Consider the following 19,491-nt stretch of genomic DNA (forward strand, 5'->3'; position numbering starts at 1 on the left):
TTCGAGTACTCCCAGAATACTCGCTACAACGTAGGCTGCCAAGGCACGAGTACTGGTTTCCCAGGCCAATTACTCCCCGAGTAATCTCCGCCTAAGCCGAGTACTCCCGAATCCGACTAAGGAGCGTCTAATGACTTTTGCAACCATGAAAAAATCACATATGGTCTCAACCCTAACATAATTCTACTGATTAAAAATTTTAGAGGAAAAAAAAAGTAATTTATGTGATTGGGGAGATCCAAAGCCAAAATCGTGTGGGTGGGTGGTGAGATGTAACCAAAATTTCTCCACTTTATTTGATGCATGGTGATTTACATTTACAGGAGGCACCATGAAATGTATGTAGACACTTATTTTACTCTGATTAATTTGCGTATTATTGAAATCAAAATATGAGTGAGTTTCGTAAGCGTCTCGCTTTTATGCGTTTTTCAAGCACTTAAATTTGGCTATTAATACCGAAAATAAAAGGTAAAAAAAATAGAGCATCTGGTCCCTACTGGTTACTCAACTATATAACATTTGACTGTTTCTCCTTAAAAAATTGTTAAATCTGCGTGAAATGATCATAACAATGTTATATTTAAAAATATAAAAAATAAATATAACGAATACTACCATCGACCAACAGTAATTAAAGTATTCTTGAGTACTCGACAGACAAGGACGCACCATAATGTGATTGCAAACCTTGGTCCAATCTTTTGAGAATTTGCACTCAATAATGATAATAACAATACATCATGTGATAAAGACCATGATAAATTATTACACAGGTAACAAATAATCAATCAAGCAAACAGAATTCAAATGATAAATAACACACAACATATAACATTAATTTGAAATGCATAGAGTGGTTGGTTGGCTAAAACAAGTGAGAGATATAACATTGTATAATACTTAATCAGAACCGCGCTACTTGGATGAAGAAGAAGCAGCCTTTACCTGGGTGCCTTCTTCGCGCAAACTATTATCTCTGCGGTAAGTAGCCTTGGCGCCCTGAAATCAGATGGAGAGGAGATTACACACACACACACAAATATGTTGAGAACCTTATGTTTCAATTCTGCCAAACCATTAACACAAATCACATACATATGCATGCATGCATAGAACAAGAAGAAAATGAGTGGGTAATTATCAAGAGTGTAGAGGAGATCATGTCGTGCTTGAGATCGAATCACTAGCTTCATCTACCTTGAGCCTAAGTTGAGGCTCATTTAATAAAACTTCATATACCAAGACTGACCACGAGCCTTGTTAACATGATAAATTTTACTTTAACATAACTACATAATAATAATAAGTAATATTACATATATATATATATAAGGAACGAGATCAGGAGAGAACGATTTGAAGTGTGAGAACAGTGAGAACGATTTTTAGCCATAGGATCTTTGTGATTTGTGGCTAAGATGATGATGCGTTGGCATTTTTGTAAATAATGGGAACCTTATAACTACCAGGAGGGGTAAAATTGGAAGATCGAAACAAGGGTGCACATGCTAATCACATGCCATTTTCCCCCATCATATTTAAACGCCAATAACTTTTTTATACGTGACTATTTTTCTAAAAAAATTACACCATAAAACTCAGCGGTTTTTTTATCTTTCCAACGAGTATACTATTGATATACTTTTCGAAAAAAAATGAAATGGGTTTTATGGCGTTTCTCTGAACTGGGTGTTTTATGTCGTTTTAGACTAGTTATTTTTATGGCGTTTTTCTGAACTACGTGTTTTTATGGCGTTTTAACTAGGTATTTTCATGGCGTTTTTCTGAACTGAGTGTTTTATGACGTTTTAGACTAGTTATTTTTATGGCGTTTTTCTGAACTATGTGTTTTTATGGCGTTTTAACTAGGTATTTTCATGGCGTTTTTCTGAACTGAGTGTTTTATGGCGTTTTAACTGGGTATTTTTATGGCGTTTTTCTGAATTTGGTGTTTTTATGGCGTTTTATTTGAACACCCAGTTCATGCGTGTGGGTTTTTTGACAATATTACCCCTTAGTGTAATTTAGCATCAATGCCACATGTCAACTCCAAAATCGTTTTCACCGTTCTCTCTAAATCCTGACTCTACATAATAATGATAAAATTAACAACATATTATGTTTTATATATAAATATAAGAGTAAATTGCCAAAATCGTCCCTGAGGTTTGGTTACGTTTGCCAGTTTCATCCAAAACAACTTTTTTGTACCATGTTGTCCTTCACTTTTAGGATTTTTCGTCATTTTCATCTAAACCTTAACTTTTTTTTTTGTCAAAATCGTCCTTAAGGTTTGGGATTTTTTGCCATTTTTCATCCAAATATCTGATAGAAAAAATAACCCAAATTAGGCGTTTGGATGAAACTGGCAAAAAGTCTCAAAAGTGAAGGACAATATTGTACAAAAAAGTTGTTTTGGATGAAATTGGCAAACATGCCCAAACCTCCGGGACGATTTTGGCAATTTACTCTAAATATAATAATAAATATATATAGGGCAAACCCGGTGCACGAGGCTCCCACATGCCCATGATCCGGTGGGTGTTGGACCAACTTGGGTCTGATGTATGTATGCATGCTTACCCTGCATCTCTACATGAGCTTGTTTTCATGACTTGAACCCGTGACCTTCAGGTCACATGGCAACAACCTTATAGGTTCGCCCCTTGAATAATTACACACACACACACATGTATTCACACATATATAGGTGAAAATGTTTATATATAATTTAAATAAGTAAATAAATTAATAACTTTCAAAAAAAAGTAAAAAAAAAAATAATGAGTAAAAACCAGCGAGCTTGATCTTGAAAAGTGAGAAAAGAAAAGGCAGGCTCAGTTAAACCCTTAGTTAACACAGAAAGTATACCATGACACACCCATCATTTTCTTTATTTGTTTAAGTAACGCAAAGTAAACCATATGTATAAGTGTCAAAGCGTGTTGGGTTTGTAGGCTTTAGGGTAGCCAACCCTAATTAGGGTTAGCCGGCCCTAGTTATTAGGTAGGAAACCCTAATCTTGTTCAATAATACCTATGATGTAATTGTAGTCTGTGTCATTCTCATGGTTTTAAAAAACGGTTGAGGCGTGCGCCTCGAGGCGCGCCTCAAGGCGAAACGGCCAAAAAACGATTCTGAGGCGCGCCTCAGGGGGTTTCTACTGTTTGTGCGCCTCAGAGGGGCTGAGGCGCTAAAAAGGCTGCGCCTCAGGTGCGCCTCAGGGGTTTTAGATATTTGTTTTTGATGTTTTTGCGTTTTTGTGTCATTTTCAAGCAATTTATGTCTTTTTTATGTGTGTTTTTAATTATTTTGATGAATTTGATGATGAATTTAGTTAGTATTACTATTTTTATAAGGTATATAATATTTATATTTATTTTTTAATTCCGCCTCGGGCTTACGCCTCGGTTCGCCTCGAGGCTTACGCCTCGTGAGGCGAAGTGAAAACGCCTCGAAACTCGTTTCCGTTTTTTTAAACCTTGGTCATTCTGTGAACAGTTGTGAGAATCTAATAAAAGTGAAACCCTAGTTGCAACCCATGGACGTAGGTCATCTTGACCAAACCACATAAATTCTCATGTTCTTTATTTTCGGCTAATGTGTATGTGTGTTTGTTTCACTGCTGCTCGAGCCTACTCTAGTTCGATACCTTAACAAAGTGGTTGTCAATAATAACGATTACACAACCGTTAAATAACAACAAATGCAATCTCATTCTAACTAAGTTGATACAGGATACTTACTTGGAATATATTTCCAAGCTTCTTCATTCCAATAGCATGTTGCTTGAGCTCGTCTTTTGAAACACTGGGATCTTTCAGCACCTGAAAGAGAAGAATGCAAGTGAACTTCATTTGCTCCTTTGAACATAATTTAAGGCACTTTTATAATGTATTTGCATTGATTTCACAAAACCATGCTCCTTTTTTCCCCAAGATTGTACTTTTTGGTTACTTTATATATTAATTTCTTAAATAATCATTATTTCTCAAACGATTGATACTCAGTTTGTCCCAAGAATGTAGCTTTAATTTTAGCATGTTCACTGTGACAAAAAAAGGGTTGGCTCATAACGAAGCACACAGTCTATTTTATTTTATTTTATTTTTAGTTTCAAAATAACTAGTTTGTAATATATAGTTATAAAAATCCAATGTTTTTAAATAAGACCGAATATTAAGAGTTTCCTTTATAGTTAGTGTCTTTGAATGTAAGCGATAAAACATAAGACAAGTAGATGAAATTACTGCTTGGCAGACACGCGATAAAGTAGTCTCAATATCTACGACATTGATCTGCCAGAGGGAATTGATCATTTGATCTTTTTTGCCTTCAATTGCTTTCATTATCTGCTCTTCGTTGGCTTCTGAGTTGTTCAACTTCTTCAGCTCCTCTTGTATTTGAATCAAAGACACTGCACCTATAAGAAAGAAAAAAAAAAAATCCAAAAGTTAATTGATAATATTTTTTGCTTCTACTAGTTAGTTAATAATGAAAGCTTACCTGAAGCAGCAGAAACTTGTGATTTCATCTGGTGGCCCTTATCCCTGACCCATTCGGCTATAAAGGGGACCTTCATATAACGTTTATCCTTTCCAAGTTCTCTTGCAGCTTGCCTTGTGTAGATATAGCCAATAGTATGTAGCATAGCCTCTCCAAAAGCGGCTTGTGAGAGCTGGCGAGCTTCTGATGTTGCCCATTTTACAAATTCAGATGTTTGACCTTCAACAAAGGGCCGAAGCCGATTCTTGAGATTTGTTATGAGCTTTGCTTCCCTCTCCTTTTGGAATTCCCTCATCCTCTCTTGAACTTTCATCTTACGAATTTCAGGAACCTGTCCCTCCTCTTCAAGTTCTACAGACTGTATGGAAGCCATATAAAGTTGTCCAACATAATCTTCAAACATATCACTACCAAAGAGCATCCCAAAAACAGCTGCCGGATCCACCATTGAATCACTGAAGAGAAACACCTAAACCTTTAGACTGTTATTATACAGAAACAAACAAACAATAGAATATCAATCAATCACACTTACTTTGCTATTCCTGATTTTCCATGTTTGTCATATGCTTCACGCTTCTCAGGATCACTTAAAACCTGATAAGCCTCTCCAAGAACCTTCATGCATATACAAATTATAAAACATTCAAACATCGAATAACTAACTAACTGAAATCACTATTAGTATTAAGTGAATGCTTGGCACCTGGAAATTGTAGGCCGCTTTCGGATCCCCAGGGTTTTTATCAGGGTGAACTTTCCTTGCCTTGAGAAAGAATTATTATTATTATTATTATTAACACATAATAATATGAAACAAAAATGTAACTTATTATTATAAGCAGTCAAGTCTACTACTACTACCTAGAACCTGCCTGCCTGCTAATGTTCTCAACACCAACCAAGGAACAAGAAGTAGAGGACTTACTTTGACATAGTAGGCCTTTTTAATATCTGATGAAGGTGCATCGGTACTGACTCCCAAAATGTCGTAATATTCTGTTTCCTTCACCATATCTCTCTTGTAACTGCTAGCTAAAACAATGAAAATCAATCCTACTAATCTGAATTTTATTAATCGTCCTTTTGTTACAAAAACAATATCTGGAGTTTGCAGTTTATAGCAAATGAATATTATGCATAACCCTAGCAAGGAAGGAAGGAAAAAGAGCCAATTAGGTTAAAAGATCCATGAGTTTATCAAATTCAAAATGTAGGATCTGATCCACCTATCGAAAATTGAACAAGACAAGATGCATTCAAACGACAGCAGAAACAGACCTCAAAGCTCAAGGAACTTACGAATCAAGCAATCTTCTGGAGATATCGGAAAATGTCCTTCCCTTCAATAAAGGATGATTGATTCCTTACCTTACTTTTTCTCCTCATATATAATGTCCCCCCCATAAATGCCCCTTCAACTAGTTTTTTTTTCTTTTTTTTTTTTAAGAACTGCGCGTAACACCGGGCGTTGTTGGCCAAGGTCGCACTATTCGACCGTCGTCAGCCTCTTGGCTCTCCTAGATGTGCAGAAACCCGACCTCCACCTGCCCGGATGCACGACAGTGGAATAATCGGTAAAACCTCGCCTCCCATCCAAGACGAACCGGCGCCACCCGTATTTGCCCTTCACCTAGATGCCACATAAAATAATGGGGAGAGTGAAAGTCGAACCTGAATCACAAGTAACACGAAATCTTTTCTCAACTTTCAGCTAGTTTTTATCTTTCATTTTTCTCACTTTAACTTTTAATGCTTTAAAAAAATCCCATATTTGAATTATCATGAGTTCAAGTTTTCAAATTGAATTCGAATCTATGAATTTTAAATGGAACTAATGCGATTCAAATTCAAATGAATTATAGTTTTTTTTTTTTTTTTTTTTTTTTATATATTCGAACTAACCTGAATTCGAGTTTTTATAATTCAAATCAGTTTTCCGAATCCTAAATTCAAGTTGTTTTCAAATTATGAATTCCATATATAGTTGGAACTCAAGTTTAGTTTCAAATTTTCAAATTTAAAAACCATTAGTAACCCGAAAACCAACTTTGATGAGACCCCTACTTTGACTTGTTTAAAAAGTAAAATACTCATCTCGATAAACAAGAGTCGATAAGAGTACGCTCGATTCCACCAATCCTATGAACCATCACCTTATTTTTACCCTCAACTGCCTTAAAACTAGGGTTGTTCATGAACCGAGCCGAACAAAGCTAACGTCTGCTCGTACACTGCTTGAATTTAAACCGGGCGGCTCAACTATGTTCAAATTTAAGGAAATGAGCAGAAAATATTACTAGAACTCACTTGATTTACAATCAAGCAGCTCGGTTTTGCTCGATTTTCGCTCAGTTTTAATTTTAAATTAAATTTAAAAAAAAACATAAAATTTAAATGTCACCATTGTTTCACTCAAAATGTTACTCACTTTCGCTCAATTGTCATTCGCTCAAAATGTTGCCCGTGAGCGGTGCAGACTGTGCGTGAAGAGTGAAGTGTGATTGCGTGAAGCACTAAGCCTTAAAGCGTGAAGACATGAGGAAATTTGTGTCACACCCTGCTCGTAGCAGAAACGCGTCGGTGCGACTATGAAAGGTTCTCACTACATCCGATAGTACATGATAAAATAAACCACGATGCCATTGCCAAATATTATATTATATGAAATCAAGACACAAGATTTTAGTATATTGTTTACAAACATATCCCAAAATATCAAGTTCACAAAATGACTTAACAAAATATGGTTTTGTAAATCAAGGTTTTGACTCCTATATTTGTGACAATTGGTAATTTACGGCTCTTAATTTCGCAAATAACAAACATTGGGACGATTATAAGTAGCATTTTAAGACTGAAATAAACTTAATTAGGCCTTTAGAGTGTCTAGAAACATCTACCCGACTTTACAGTACGCGAATGGTGGTTTACGGGAAAACTGCTGAATATTAAACGGTAACGAACGGATACCCCAACATTATTTATCTTGTCTAGGTTTGAACCTGGGGCCTCCTCTTTAAGAGCCATATGTCTCTACCAAGTGGGCTACCCCACATTGGTTATATCCCTTCAAAGTTGTTTAGCCTCAACAATCCCTCCATGGACACAAGTATGTGGCTATATGGATCACCCGTGCGAGTAAAATGTTCAAATCGAAAGAAGCATTCAAAAGGCTGATTATAGCAAGTTAGATCATTTATGTCGAGGATCGATAATTCAAACTTCGGAGGTTGTCTCTACTTAAAAAATGACATTGTTGTAAATGTAAAATCTTGTTATGCATTAAAGAATCTATAAAGCGACCTATGCCTGGGATCCAAGTTCCAACTTTAGGGTGTGGTTGATAACATCAGATGTTGGACCAACAAACTGAACAGGGCCTGCGAAAGAAAATATGTTGAGTTGACCCAAAAGCACATTTTGCTAGAAAAACTGTAGATATAGCCAAACTGACTAAGCACATCATTAAAATAGCGTTGACTCTTCATTTTATCAATTTGACCCAAATATCCTATCAATATAACCCACGTGTATAAGATACCCATTTTTACGCTAATTATGACACGTGTCAATGTTGTGAGCGTAATCATTGCGCAAAAGTAGTAGAATTTTAAGCCAAAGTCTGATCAATGTGTTGTGTAAAAGTGGCTCTCCGCGTGTCGAGTTAGAGGCGCAGCATAGTGGGGGCGGCCGACCCCCCAAACTTTTCGCTCAGTAGTGGAGAGTATGTAGTTTTCGTATAGAAATTTTTGGGTATATACGTTTTCGACCCCCCGGTTTTATAGAAATTTTTGGGTATATACATTTTCGACCCCCAGTCGGAAATCTCAAGCTTCGCCACTGTGTCGAGTAATGATAAGGTTTCCTTTGATTAAAAGGTTTTGTAATGGTAAAATTGATAAATTTTGAAGAGAAAATGTAATCAAAATAGCTTTTCAATTTCTCCCAATTTTACAATAAATATTAAATAGTCAACGTGTATATATATTATTACATTACAATCTAATCAACAATGAATAGGTTTGCTGAATGTACCTGGATTGATGTAGCGGTTCTTTAGAGACCATTCCTCACGCATAGACGAGAATTTTTTGAAAGGAGCACCTGATACAAGCGAAATGTAGATATGAATATTATTATTATTATTATTATTATACGTTTAAAAGAATTGTGTCATGGTTTTTACCTTGGAGTTCCACCATTGCTTTCTTGATGACAGGCTTAAACTTGCCTGCAAAAATGTTTGATTTAATTAATATGCATTCATCATACGAAGCATTGAAAACATGATCATACCGTGTCTCCTCTCCACATCCATTAAAGACGTCAATGGTGTTCCACCTATTGTCCAATCTTTGACAGGAGCTCCTAAATTTGCCACCTGAAGCCAACCATAACAACCATGAGCATTAGCGGATTAGCAAGCATGGTATGTTTTGTTATCTGAAAGAAGAAAAAGATGAAATGCCAACTGAGGAGATCAATCCTGTCTTCCCAGCATGAAGCAGAGCTGCAGCACCATAACCCAAAGCATAGCAGTAGTTCGAGTCAAAATTCGATGGTAAACCACACCTGCCTTCATAACTGCACTAGCACACTGTTTTTCAGGAGCTTTTTCTTTTAATTATCAGAGACCTGGCAAACGGGTCGGGTCGGATCGGGTCATGGGTCAAAACGGGTTCGGGTCGAAACGGGTCAATTAAAAAAAGGGTTGTTTTGGTTCGGGTCAAAACGGGTTTGGGTCGAAACGGGTTTGGGTCGAAACGGGTTTGGGTCGGAACGGGTTCGGGTCGGAACGGGTTCGGGTCAGAACGGGTTTTTGGGTCGGGTCGGGTTGGCTATAAAAATACAATTGTATTTGTAATGTTAAATGACGACAATTTACAAAATTTAAAAACAAAAGAAATAAAAATACAATTCTATTAATATGCAAATGCAGTTTAGATGGGTTATGCAAGATGGCTACTTACTAATCATTGCTTCCAGTTTGAGACATGGTCATTAAGAAAGAATACGATTGGTCAACAAGAATATCCATGTTTGTATAGTTCTTTTGTAGTGTGTACGAACCTTCTATTTCTACAAGAAGCAAATCATGGTTTTTAAATTAATTCTGAAGTTTAAACTTGTGAAAATGCCAACAATGTGTACACAAAAACGATATGTTTTTCCTGTAACAAGTAAAACTATAATCACATGAGGGAATATAATCTTGCGTTTATCCTTGATAGAGGTTCTTGGTCGAAACGGTACGGGTCGAGACGGTTCGCGTCGAAACGATACTAGTCGAAACGGTACGGGTCGAAACGGTACATGTCGAAACGGTACGGGTCGAAACGGTTCGATTCGAAATGGTACTGGTCGAAACGGTTCGCGTCGAAACGGTTTGCGTCGAAACGGTACGGGTCGAAACGGTACGAAACTCGTTCCGACCCGAAACTCGTCTCTTGCAGAAACTCGAGTCGGCCCAAAACCCGTTGCGATCTGAAACCAGTCCCATGCAGAAACCCGTGTCGGCCCGAAACCCGACCCAAACCGACCTCGTTCCGATCCAAAACCTGCGTCGTGCCGAAACCCGTCTCGGCCCGAAACTCAATTTGAACTGAACCCATTCCGATCCGAAACCTACCCCGTTTCTTTAAGACACTAACCCACATCGACCCATTTCTTTAATGTTGCCGACCCGATTTGACCCGAAAATAACAAGATGGAATTTCAAGTGACCCATTTAGTTAAAATATCTTAACCAAACAAACCCATATAATTCTAAAAGCAACCCAAATTGACCCATTTGGAAGGCTTTGGGTCAAGAGTAATTATCTATCTACATAGATCTGGGTATTAACAGTTTTTATGTCGAACCATGAGCCAAGCTGTTAGTAACGGCTTTTGATCATTGTAAACAAAAACCAAGCCGTCGAAATTTGAAACCATAACAAAGCAAACAGTTTTACTTCGGCTTGGGAGTACAAGAGGGAGCATTGGTTGCTGATTACTTCAAAATTTAACCCAATAACTGATAATTTGTTATGTGGGTTGTGGCTTAGAAGAGAGGAGATAAAATTAAAGAAAGAGAGAGAAACCTTTACCTTTTTTCATTGGAACACTATGTATAAGTGTTAAAATGTACAAGAATCTGAAACGTCGCCGGAGTGACTGAAGGTGAGTGCCGTCGAAATAGCGCGTGAGGTCCCGGTTCCTTCTCCTTGAAAGATCCGGTCGCACCTTCCCCTCTATCTTGATCCTGCATCTCTTCATCTTTCCTCCGGTCCGGTTTGCTTCACTGCTCTTGGTCCGCTATCTCCTCCACCCTCAGTTCCCGCAGCGGCTTCCTTGTCTTCTTCGGGGCTTAGTGGGTCTGATATTGATCGCGGCTATCTGAGTATAGTTTAGCTAGATCGATTCGAATCCCATTAACACCTTTAGGGTCGGGAAGCTTCTGATTCGTTTGTTTGTTTTTCGGAGGGCTTTGGAGGATAGCGTAAGGTTATAAATGGCTTCGATGAATGATGTAGAAGGAGCCCAGGATAATGGCGGTCCGTGGTCGGATGTGCAGAATCGAAAGAATAGGAAAAGCAAAGGTGATGGTGTCGAAAGAACTTTCCTTGTGCAGAACATTTCTGACCGAGTAACAAGGAATGTCCTATGGAGGGCTTTCCAGCCGTATGGCTTTGTCTCAGATGTGTACGTGGCTCGTAAGAGGGATGCAAGAGGTAGGTGTTTCGGCTTTGTCCGGTACGTTGGAGTGGGTAATATGAAGGAGACTCTGGTGGCTATGAACACGGTTAGGATGTTTGATATGAAGGCTATCGTTTCACTGGCCAAATATGACAAAGACCATAAAAGGTTTAATTACAGTCCGGATAACCTGGGTAGAAGCGAATGGCGGCCCAAGGAAAGCTATCAAACAGTTAACAACGGTACTGGTGGCAGTAACTCTGGTCAGCATTATCCATTGAGGAATAAAATACCTAGTCAAGGTCCTGTTGGGTCGTCATTTGTACAAGAGGGGACGTCCTATGCCGACTTGTTAAAAGGTAATAAGGTTGATAGTGGCCATGGTGCAAAAGTTGTCGATGTGGCAGGAAAAGGCTCTCTATATCCCCTTCATTGTATTGGCAGATCACTGTTGGGGCACACTAGAGAAATCATGTCTCTTAGTAAGCTTCGACAGCTAATTGAAGGGGAAGGTATGACAGATGTTGGCCTATCGTTTGTGGGAGGTATGACGTTTATGATTACTTTTAAAGATAAAGTTTATGCTAGCACGTGCATGGATCTGCATTCCCAGTTTTTTGAAACGGTGTTTTCAAAATTCTCTCTTTGGAATGGTGAAGACATCCCATTTACTCGTCTGGCGAATTTAAATCTCTCTGGTGTGCCGTTTATCATCCGGGATAATAATCTGTTTGACCGAATTGGTGAATTATTTGGGGTAGTAGTACGACAGTCTTCTTTCTCATGGCCGGAGGAGGATAATTCGGTTGGATCTGTCACAGTTCTTACGTCCAAATTATCCAAGATTGATGAGGCAGTGGTAATTAAGTGGAATAATAAAAGTGTTGTCATATGGGTCTCTGAGTCCCCTGGGCAGTGGCACGTTGGGTCTAATAACAAAGAATCAGAGAGTTTACTAGATTCAGATTCGGAATCGGAGTGGGCCTCGGACGGTGACTCGGAGGATATGGAGGATTTAGAAGAAGGTGAAATTAAGCAAGGTGATACAGGTAGTCAGGATGATGTTCAGATTCCGGCGGTGGAGATGGTAGATGACGTGGCCTCTGAACGGCCGGAACCCGTGCCGGTGGAAAATGAACGGTTGCACGATAATCAGGGGCCTCTGGAAGATCAAACGCCAAGTGGTGTAAATGCTGGTGGAAAAGAACAAAAAGGAGAAAGGAATGTGAACTCGGCGGCGCATGCAGGAGAAATAAATGATGTTAACGTGGGGAATTTTTCCTATGCTAATCACGTGGAGATTGAGGGGCCCAATTCTTTGCTTCCGGGTCTAAACTCTATTGGGCCTACTATAGACATGGCTGGGGATGGCCCAACTCCTCTGGTAAATCTTGGTAAGAGAAATAGAATGGATAGGAGCCCACCTTCCATTGGGTCTACCCAAGGTCCCCCACAAAGATCCTTTTATTATCCGGAAGATTCTAACCAGGAACAGTTGGATTTAAACACCCCTGTTAGGGCAGGACCTGAAATTATGGTGGATGTCGATGTTGCTTCTGAGATCGATGTGAATGCACCCTTATCTCCTGTTACGGCTGATGATCCTGGGTCTGGTATTCCGGTTTCGGGTAATGACCGTCCAGTTAATAACGATGTGCGGGTTGAGGTTGAAGAAACAGTACATGTTGGGTCTCTTATTGGGGTCGATCTAAATGGCTTTGAATCGATGGCGGAGCAGATTATCGTTGAAGAAGGTGCAAACAATAACTCTAGATGAATTGTAGCAGAAAGTCGGATTGGATTCGTGGCCTCAAGACCAGTTACGGGATACACTTTCTATCGATTCAAGAAACTAAGCTGCAGGATTCAGAAGCTTTTATGTTTCAACAATTTTGGGGTAGGGCCGAGTATAAAATAGCTGTAGTTGACTCACAAGGCAGATCCGGTGGTTTGGCTTGCCTGTGGTGCCCTGCTGTCTTCAGGTGTGTTAATACTATTCATAACCGGCACTTTATTGTTGTCTCGGGCTATCTTGTGCAGTCTAATTGTTGGATTAATTTTATAAATGTGTATGCTCCAAATGATGCGGTTAGTAGGCGGGCGGTTTGGTTGGAGATTCTTGGGGTCAGAAATTCGTTACAAGGCCTTTGGGTTGTTATGGGGGAATTCAATGAAGTTCGGAACGCTAATGAGCGATTGAATTCTGAGTTTAATGAAGCAAATGCTGATGCTTTTAATCAGTTTATTCTCTCGGCTGGATTGGTGGAGTATAATATGGGTGGGGGTAGTTTCACTTATATCTCAGACAATGGTAGGAAGCTTAGCAAATTGGATCGGTATCTGGTTTGTCTAGGTTTTATGGAGAAATGGCCCAATGCTTCGGTGATAGCTTTAGACAGAGAAGTTTCTGATCATCGCCCTATCATCCTATCTACTATCTTGTCTGACTTCGGCCATATCCCATTTCGTTTTTTTAACTCTTGGTTTGAGTTTCCCGGGTTCCTTGAGTTTGTGCTTCAAAAGTGTGGTTTATTCTCTTTTTCGGGGCCGGGAGACCTAGCCCTCGCCATTAAACTTCGGTGGTTGAAAAATAATATTAAATCCTGGTTGAAAGTGGATAAGGAACATAGGGAGGGGATTTATGGCAGTAAAAAGAGGCGGCTAGCTTGTATCGAAAACCTGGCTGAAGAAAGAGTGCTCTTGGAGGAAGAGTTGGCTGAGAGAGCGGAGTGTAAATGCTTTGTGGCTGAATTTGATAGATTAAAGCTGTTAGATGTTAGACAAAAATCCAGATCAAAATGGGCCATTGATGGGGATGAGAATTCTGCATTCTTTCATCAGGTTATCAATTCCAATATTAGTTCCAACAGGTTGAATGGGTTGATGATCAATGGCGAATGGGTGACTAACCCGTTAGCTATTAAAGCGCACCTATATGAGTTCTTCTCTTGTCAGTTCTCGGAACCGATGGCTGCTAGACCCGGTATGGTGTGTCCGAATCTGGCCACTATCTCTGACTCAGAGGCTTCCATGTTGGTGAGACCGTTTACATTGGAGGAGATTAAAGCTGCAGTATGGGATTGTGAAGGGGATCGAGCACCGGGGCCGGATGGATTTAATTTCAAGTTTATTAAAAGGTGTTGGTCTGGCCTTAAAGATGACCTGGTTAGGCTTCTCAATAAATTTTATGATGATGGATCACTCAACAAGTGTTGTACCTCCTCTTTTATTGCACTAATCCCGAAAGTGAAAGACCCGGTAAGTCCAGCGGATTTCCGACCGATTAGCCTCATTGGAGTCGTTAACAAGGTGATTTCTAAGGTCCTAGTTAACCGGCTAAAAGGGGTTATGGATAGTATTATTTCGGAACAACAGTCGGCCTTCTTGGCGGGGAGAAACATTATGGACGGCCCACTCATCCTTAACGAAGTATTCAGTTGGTTAAAGAAGCAAAAGCGAAAGGGGATGTTTTTTAAGGTGGACATTAATAAGGCTTATGACTCGGTCAACTGGGGGTTTCTGGATTCGATTATGGCACAAATGAATTTCCCTAGTAGGTGGAGAACTTGGGTGATGGCTACTCTGTATTCGGCCAGAGCGTCCGTTCTTGTCAATGGTTCTCCTACTCGGGAATTCGATTGCTCACGGGGGCTCCGCCAGGGAGATCCATTGTCCCCTTTCTTGTTTGTTATAGCAATGGAGGCTTTATCCGGGATGATGAAAAAGGCAGCTTCTATCGGTTTGTTCAATGGGATTATGGTCACCAACAATGGCCCAACTCTATCTCACTTGATTTATGCGGATGACGTGATGTTCATTGGCGAGTGGGCGACATCGAACATTATCAATCTACGCAGGATGATGAGATGCTTTTACTTAGCTTCGGGTTTAAAAATAAACCTTGCTAAGTGTAGTGTTTATGGTATTGGGGTGGAAGATCAGGAAATTCAGAATATGGCTCTCCTATTAGGTTGCAAACAAGGTACGTTTCCATTTAAGCATCTCGGTTTAATGATTGGTGCCAATATGAATCTTGCTCGCAATTGGAAAGCAGTGGTCGACATCTTCAAAAATCGGCTCTCTATATGGAAAGCCAAGACTTTATCATATGGTGGGAGAATTACGTTAATCAAATCAGTGTTAAACTCGCTTCCTACTTACTATTTTTCCCTGTTTAAAGCACCTATAAAAGTACTAGACTCGTTGGATAAGATCAGAAGGGTCTTCTTTTGGGGAGGATCAGAAGAAAAGGCCAAGATGAACTGGGTGGCATGGGATAAAACAATCGCTCCGATCGAATTTGGGGGGTTAGGCTTTGGGTCTCTTAGAGATGCTAATTTAGCCATGTTGTCCAAGTGGTGGTGGCGTTTTAAAACTGAAAAAGCAGCTCTGTGGCGGAAAGTAATTTGGGCGGTTCATCATAGACCAAGAGCTTGGTGTGACATCCCAGTTAAAGCATCGGTTGCTGGTCCGTGGAAGAGCATTACCAGCATTGAACAGGTACTCTTGGCTGCTGACATTGACTTGAGACATGGGATATCGGTTGTTTGGGTGAATGGGCAGAATATTTCGTTTTGGCTGGATGCCTGGGCTGACCAAGTACCGTTTTATCTCAAATTCCCAGCCTTGTTTAAAGAAGAGTTAGTTAAGGATTGTCTTCTAGCTGACCGTGTGGGTTTGGGTGAAGCTGGAATCGTATTTAATTGGGCCTGGGCTCGGCCCATATCTGGTGGGGAGTTAACAAATCAGCTTCAGCAACTCTCTGACTTGATTGGGTCACCGATTACGTCTTCTGGTCCAGATGTTTGGAGCTGGAATTTGGAACCAAATGGTTACTTCACGGTTGCCAACATAAAAAAGATCCTTAGCTCATTGAACCGGTCCAGGCCTGCTCATGCTTTTGAGTGGAACAATTGGGTGCCCAAAAAGGTGGGATTGGTGGCATGGCGGGCGAATATGGAAAGGCTACCAACGAAACAAGCATTAGCGGCTCGGAATGTGCAGGTTCAGGATCAAATGTGTGTGTTATGTAGCGAATATGTTGAGACGTCGGATCATCTTTTTGTATCGTGTCAGCTCGCCCAAATGGTTTGGCAAAACTTGGCGATTTGGTGCGGATTACCGCCAATCTTTGCGTTTGGGTTGAAAGATCTGTTATCGTTACATGTATCAAGCTCGGGCTCGGAGAAAAAACGCAAAGCGTTACATGCCGTCGTCTTGGTAGCAATTTGGAACATATGGAAAACAAGGAACGATGTTCTTTTCAGGCACTCAAATCCAAATGTAGTGAAGGTGTTAGACGAGATAAAAGCTATGGCGTACCTTTGGATTAAGAATAGATCGAAGGGGGCGGTCTCAACGTGGGAGGAGTGGAGCCGGTTTAAAGTTTAGAGTTTGGTGTATAGTTGATGTAATGTAATGTTTTTTTGTTTTTGGTGATCTTGGTATAATTCGTTGTACATTTGGTGGGTAGCGTCTTGCTACAATGAATAAAATTTTTGTCGGCCGTTCAAAAAAAAAAACTATGTATAAGTGTTTATCAACATAATAGAGACATTCTTTTCAGAACTAAAAAAATGTTGAGAACCACAACCACATAAATATACTTGTAGTTGGTGCTTTGAATGTGATATATATATTACGTTTTCTCTCTCCCACTATGATTATATGAGTATAAAAAATTATTGCTTACCCGAAAAAGTGTGGCTGCCCTTTGAAATCCTTGTTATATTTACCCTGCTTTTTCCTGTTCTCTAGTTCAACTTCCACCATTTGAATGAGCATCTTTTCGGTTTCGATTTTGGAGACCTATCACCAAAAAATAATGAACCAAACCCAACCCATTCTGTTCTTTAGAATCAGTTTGTACCTGCACATTTCCATGAGGGTCTCTTTCTAGCAGCAGTTGTTCCCGAATTGCTTTTGGTAATATCTCAAAGAGCTCACGCGACTGGCTCCTAAGTTTCTTCTTCCATGATCCTCCTTGATCAATAACATCATGGGCTATAATTTCATTAAGCTCTGCCATAAGTTGTTGTACCTGCGTATCATACATGATCCGGTTAAGACAAAGACTAATTTCACTTGATATTTGTATTACTATATATGTGTGTGCGCATGCTTTTTTAGTATCTCATGGGATAGAGGTAAGGTTTACCCCCATAGCCTACCAAAGAATGAGATTTTACTTGTGTTTTTTTTTTACCTCTGGAATGAAATCAATCAGGCCTTCTGGTATGAGGATGATACCGTAATTGTAACCAGCATCTGCGCGTTTGCAGATTATATTTGTTATATAATCTGTGACACTCTTCAGAGTCTGCTTTTTGGCGGCAACCTGAATTAAACATCATCTTTTTTATTAGAAATTTAAATTACAGATAACATAAGACAAGGATAAAGGGATACCTCTTCTCCAATGATTGCTATGTTTGGGTGGGTCTGCAGTGCACACTCCAGAGTTATGTGTGATGCAGCACGGCCCATTAACCTTACAACTGCAGTTTAAGTTACAATTTGGAAGAAGCAAACAATTGTAATGTGTCAAGAAAGAGATTTGCACGCACAAATGTGTACACTTACAGTGGTAATATTTTCCAGTGGAACGTGCATCCACCATCAAATTTCCAATCATTTCTGAATATATCTGCATGTCATACATAGAATGAACACCTTGCTGAAAATAGATCTAGCTGCATAATATCCCTTCCTTCCATGAGTAAATTAAATTACCTTGCACGCAGTGTCAAACCCAAAACTTATTGGAACTTGTTTGCACTTCAAGTCACCATCAATGGTTTTTGGGCATCCAATAACCCGAGTTTTCAAGCCATTAGCCCTTGAATGAAACCGAAATTAAATTATGTTTGCTGATGTGACTTAAGGCAAGAAACAAAATATAACTTACAGACCTAAAGTTTTCGGCTAGCAGGCAAGCATTTGTATTTGAGTCATCACCACCAATGACTACAATTCCATCCAAATCAAGCATCTTGGCTGTTTCCCGAGCTTGGTGAAACTATATATAGAATCTCGTTAACAAACCAAACAAAACCTATGGTAATAATATATATATATATATTAAATCAAGGCATTGGAAATACCTGCTGAGGTGTTTCAATCTTGTCTCTTCCAGTACAGATCATATCAAAGCCACCCTAGATGATGATGATGATGATGATGCAGTTAGGGAATTGCACAAAAAAAAAAAAAAAAAAAAAGTGTTAAGAAGAATTATATTATGGATGCAAGATTACCTGATTTCTGTAAGGATAGACAAATTCATGAGTCAAGATAAGATATTTAGAGTTGAAAATCCCAGCAGGGCCACCTTGAAAGCCATAAATAGTGCTGCCTTGAGTCCGATTCTGTAAATAGTCTGTAATAGGATAGGATAGGATAGGAAAATGGTGATGAATAATAAGTTAGACGAGGTGGTAATGAAACATGCTGTATTGAAAAAATACCGAAAATTCCAGCAATGACATTGTGTCCACCAGGAGCCTGTCCTCCGGATAGAAGAATAGCAATGTTTAGAGACTTGTTTGGTAATGAGGCGCCTCCTGCTCCTGCTTTGAAGGATACTGATGGCTGGCCGAAAAGGTTTGGAAAGAGCTTTGCGATTTCATCTGGATTAGCGGCGGCAGAGGTGTTGGGGCCATCGACGACATGAAATGAAGAAGAAGAAGAAGAAGAAGATTTGAGCAGGGAGGGAAGAGGAATGGGGACTCTAAGGCGGCTACTCTCAACCTCACTGTAGACACAGGCCGACCGCCCAGTTTTCATCATCAACGCCGATCACAATCATGCACGTTCCTTCCTTCCTTCCTTCCTTTTTTCTAGATATATATTTTACAACATTTCAAAAACCCTTACCCTTTCTCTCTATTTTCACCCAAACCCTTGTTTTCATTCACCTTTTACACTTGGAGCTATACCATTAACTTACCTCCCTCCAACCATTTTTAGGAGATGTGTACCTCTCGTAAGAATCATCAACTTGTTTACTGTTTACTTTTTTCTTGTAACAAAAGTCCATAACATAGAACTCAATTTGAATAAGTTTAATATAATATTTATTTTAGAGTAAACTGCTATTTTGGTCTCTGAGATTTGGCCAGTTTTGTCATTTTAATCAAAATCTCAAAGTTTTTGTATCTGGATCCATCATCCATGTGGTTTCATTTTTGTTGTCATTTTAATCCAAATTTGAAATCAGATCAGATTCCCCTGATCAAACCCTTAAGTTTTGTCATTTTCTTCAAGGGTATTTTAGTCATTATCATTATAATAAGTTTATAA

General features: G+C 39.4%; 2 protein-coding genes across 8 annotated transcripts; both read right to left on the reverse strand.

The window, feature by feature from the left end:
* Positions 1–691: 691 nt before the first annotated feature.
* Positions 692–5,947, reverse strand: LOC110886276 (chaperone protein dnaJ 10). 7 transcript variants are annotated; one of them, XM_022134050.2, is made up of 8 exons: positions 5,812–5,947; positions 5,438–5,537; positions 5,216–5,275; positions 5,045–5,127; positions 4,510–4,964; positions 4,254–4,426; positions 3,750–3,830; positions 692–1,002 (listed from the first exon to the last, which is right to left on the reverse strand). In XM_022134050.2, the coding sequence occupies exons 2-8, from the start codon at positions 5,522–5,524 to the stop codon at positions 919–921; spliced, it is 1,023 nt and encodes a 340-aa protein (XP_021989742.1). In that variant the 5' UTR covers positions 5,525–5,537; positions 5,812–5,947; the 3' UTR covers positions 692–918. The 7 variants fall into 7 exon arrangements, with proteins under 7 accessions (XP_021989742.1, XP_021989741.1, XP_021989745.1 ...); XM_022134049.2 differs by having other exon boundaries at positions 5,438–5,544; positions 5,812–5,930; XM_022134053.2 differs by having other exon boundaries at positions 5,438–5,655; positions 5,812–5,914.
* A 1,411-nt stretch (positions 5,948–7,358) lies between these two features.
* On the reverse strand, positions 7,359–19,115 carry LOC110886278 (pyrophosphate--fructose 6-phosphate 1-phosphotransferase subunit beta). Its single transcript, XM_022134055.2, has 15 exons — positions 18,657–19,115; positions 18,447–18,568; positions 18,294–18,347; positions 18,102–18,208; positions 17,923–18,028; positions 17,773–17,836; positions 17,599–17,687; positions 17,396–17,527; positions 17,060–17,230; positions 16,883–16,998; positions 8,985–9,096; positions 8,809–8,893; positions 8,699–8,743; positions 8,548–8,616; positions 7,359–7,892 (listed from the first exon to the last, which is right to left on the reverse strand). Exons 1-15 carry the CDS (start codon positions 18,976–18,978, stop codon positions 7,816–7,818), a joined length of 1,671 nt encoding a protein of 556 aa, XP_021989747.1. The 5' UTR covers positions 18,979–19,115; the 3' UTR covers positions 7,359–7,815.
* Positions 19,116–19,491: the final 376 nt, after the last annotated feature.

Source organism: Helianthus annuus, chromosome 4 (assembly GCF_002127325.2).
Source record: "Helianthus annuus cultivar XRQ/B chromosome 4, HanXRQr2.0-SUNRISE, whole genome shotgun sequence".
Classification (NCBI taxonomy): Eukaryota; Viridiplantae; Streptophyta; class Magnoliopsida; order Asterales; family Asteraceae; genus Helianthus; species Helianthus annuus.

Bases quoted from the DNA above. Each gene is read 5' to 3' on its own strand.
- LOC110886276 (XM_022134050.2), bottom strand. From the start codon at position 5,524: ATGGTGAAGGAAACAGAATATTACGACATTTTGGGAGTCAGTACCGAT. The intron at 5,128-5,215 runs GTGCCAAGCATT...ATATGCATGAAG, and splicing joins AAGCGGCCTACAATTTCCAG to GTTCTTGGAGAGGCTTATCA. The intron at 4,427-4,509 runs GTAAGCTTTCAT...TCTTTCTTATAG, and splicing joins ACAAGTTTCTGCTGCTTCAG to GTGCAGTGTCTTTGATTCAA.
- LOC110886278 (XM_022134055.2), bottom strand. From the start codon at position 18,978: ATGATGAAAACTGGGCGGTCGGCCTGTGTCTACAGTGAGGTTGAGAGT. The intron at 18,029-18,101 runs GTCTGTAAGTTA...GTTTCATTCAAG, and splicing joins CTGCTAGCCGAAAACTTTAG to GGCTAATGGCTTGAAAACTC. The intron at 17,231-17,395 runs GTAAAAAAAAAA...TATGATACGCAG, and splicing joins TGATTGATTTCATTCCAGAG to GTACAACAACTTATGGCAGA.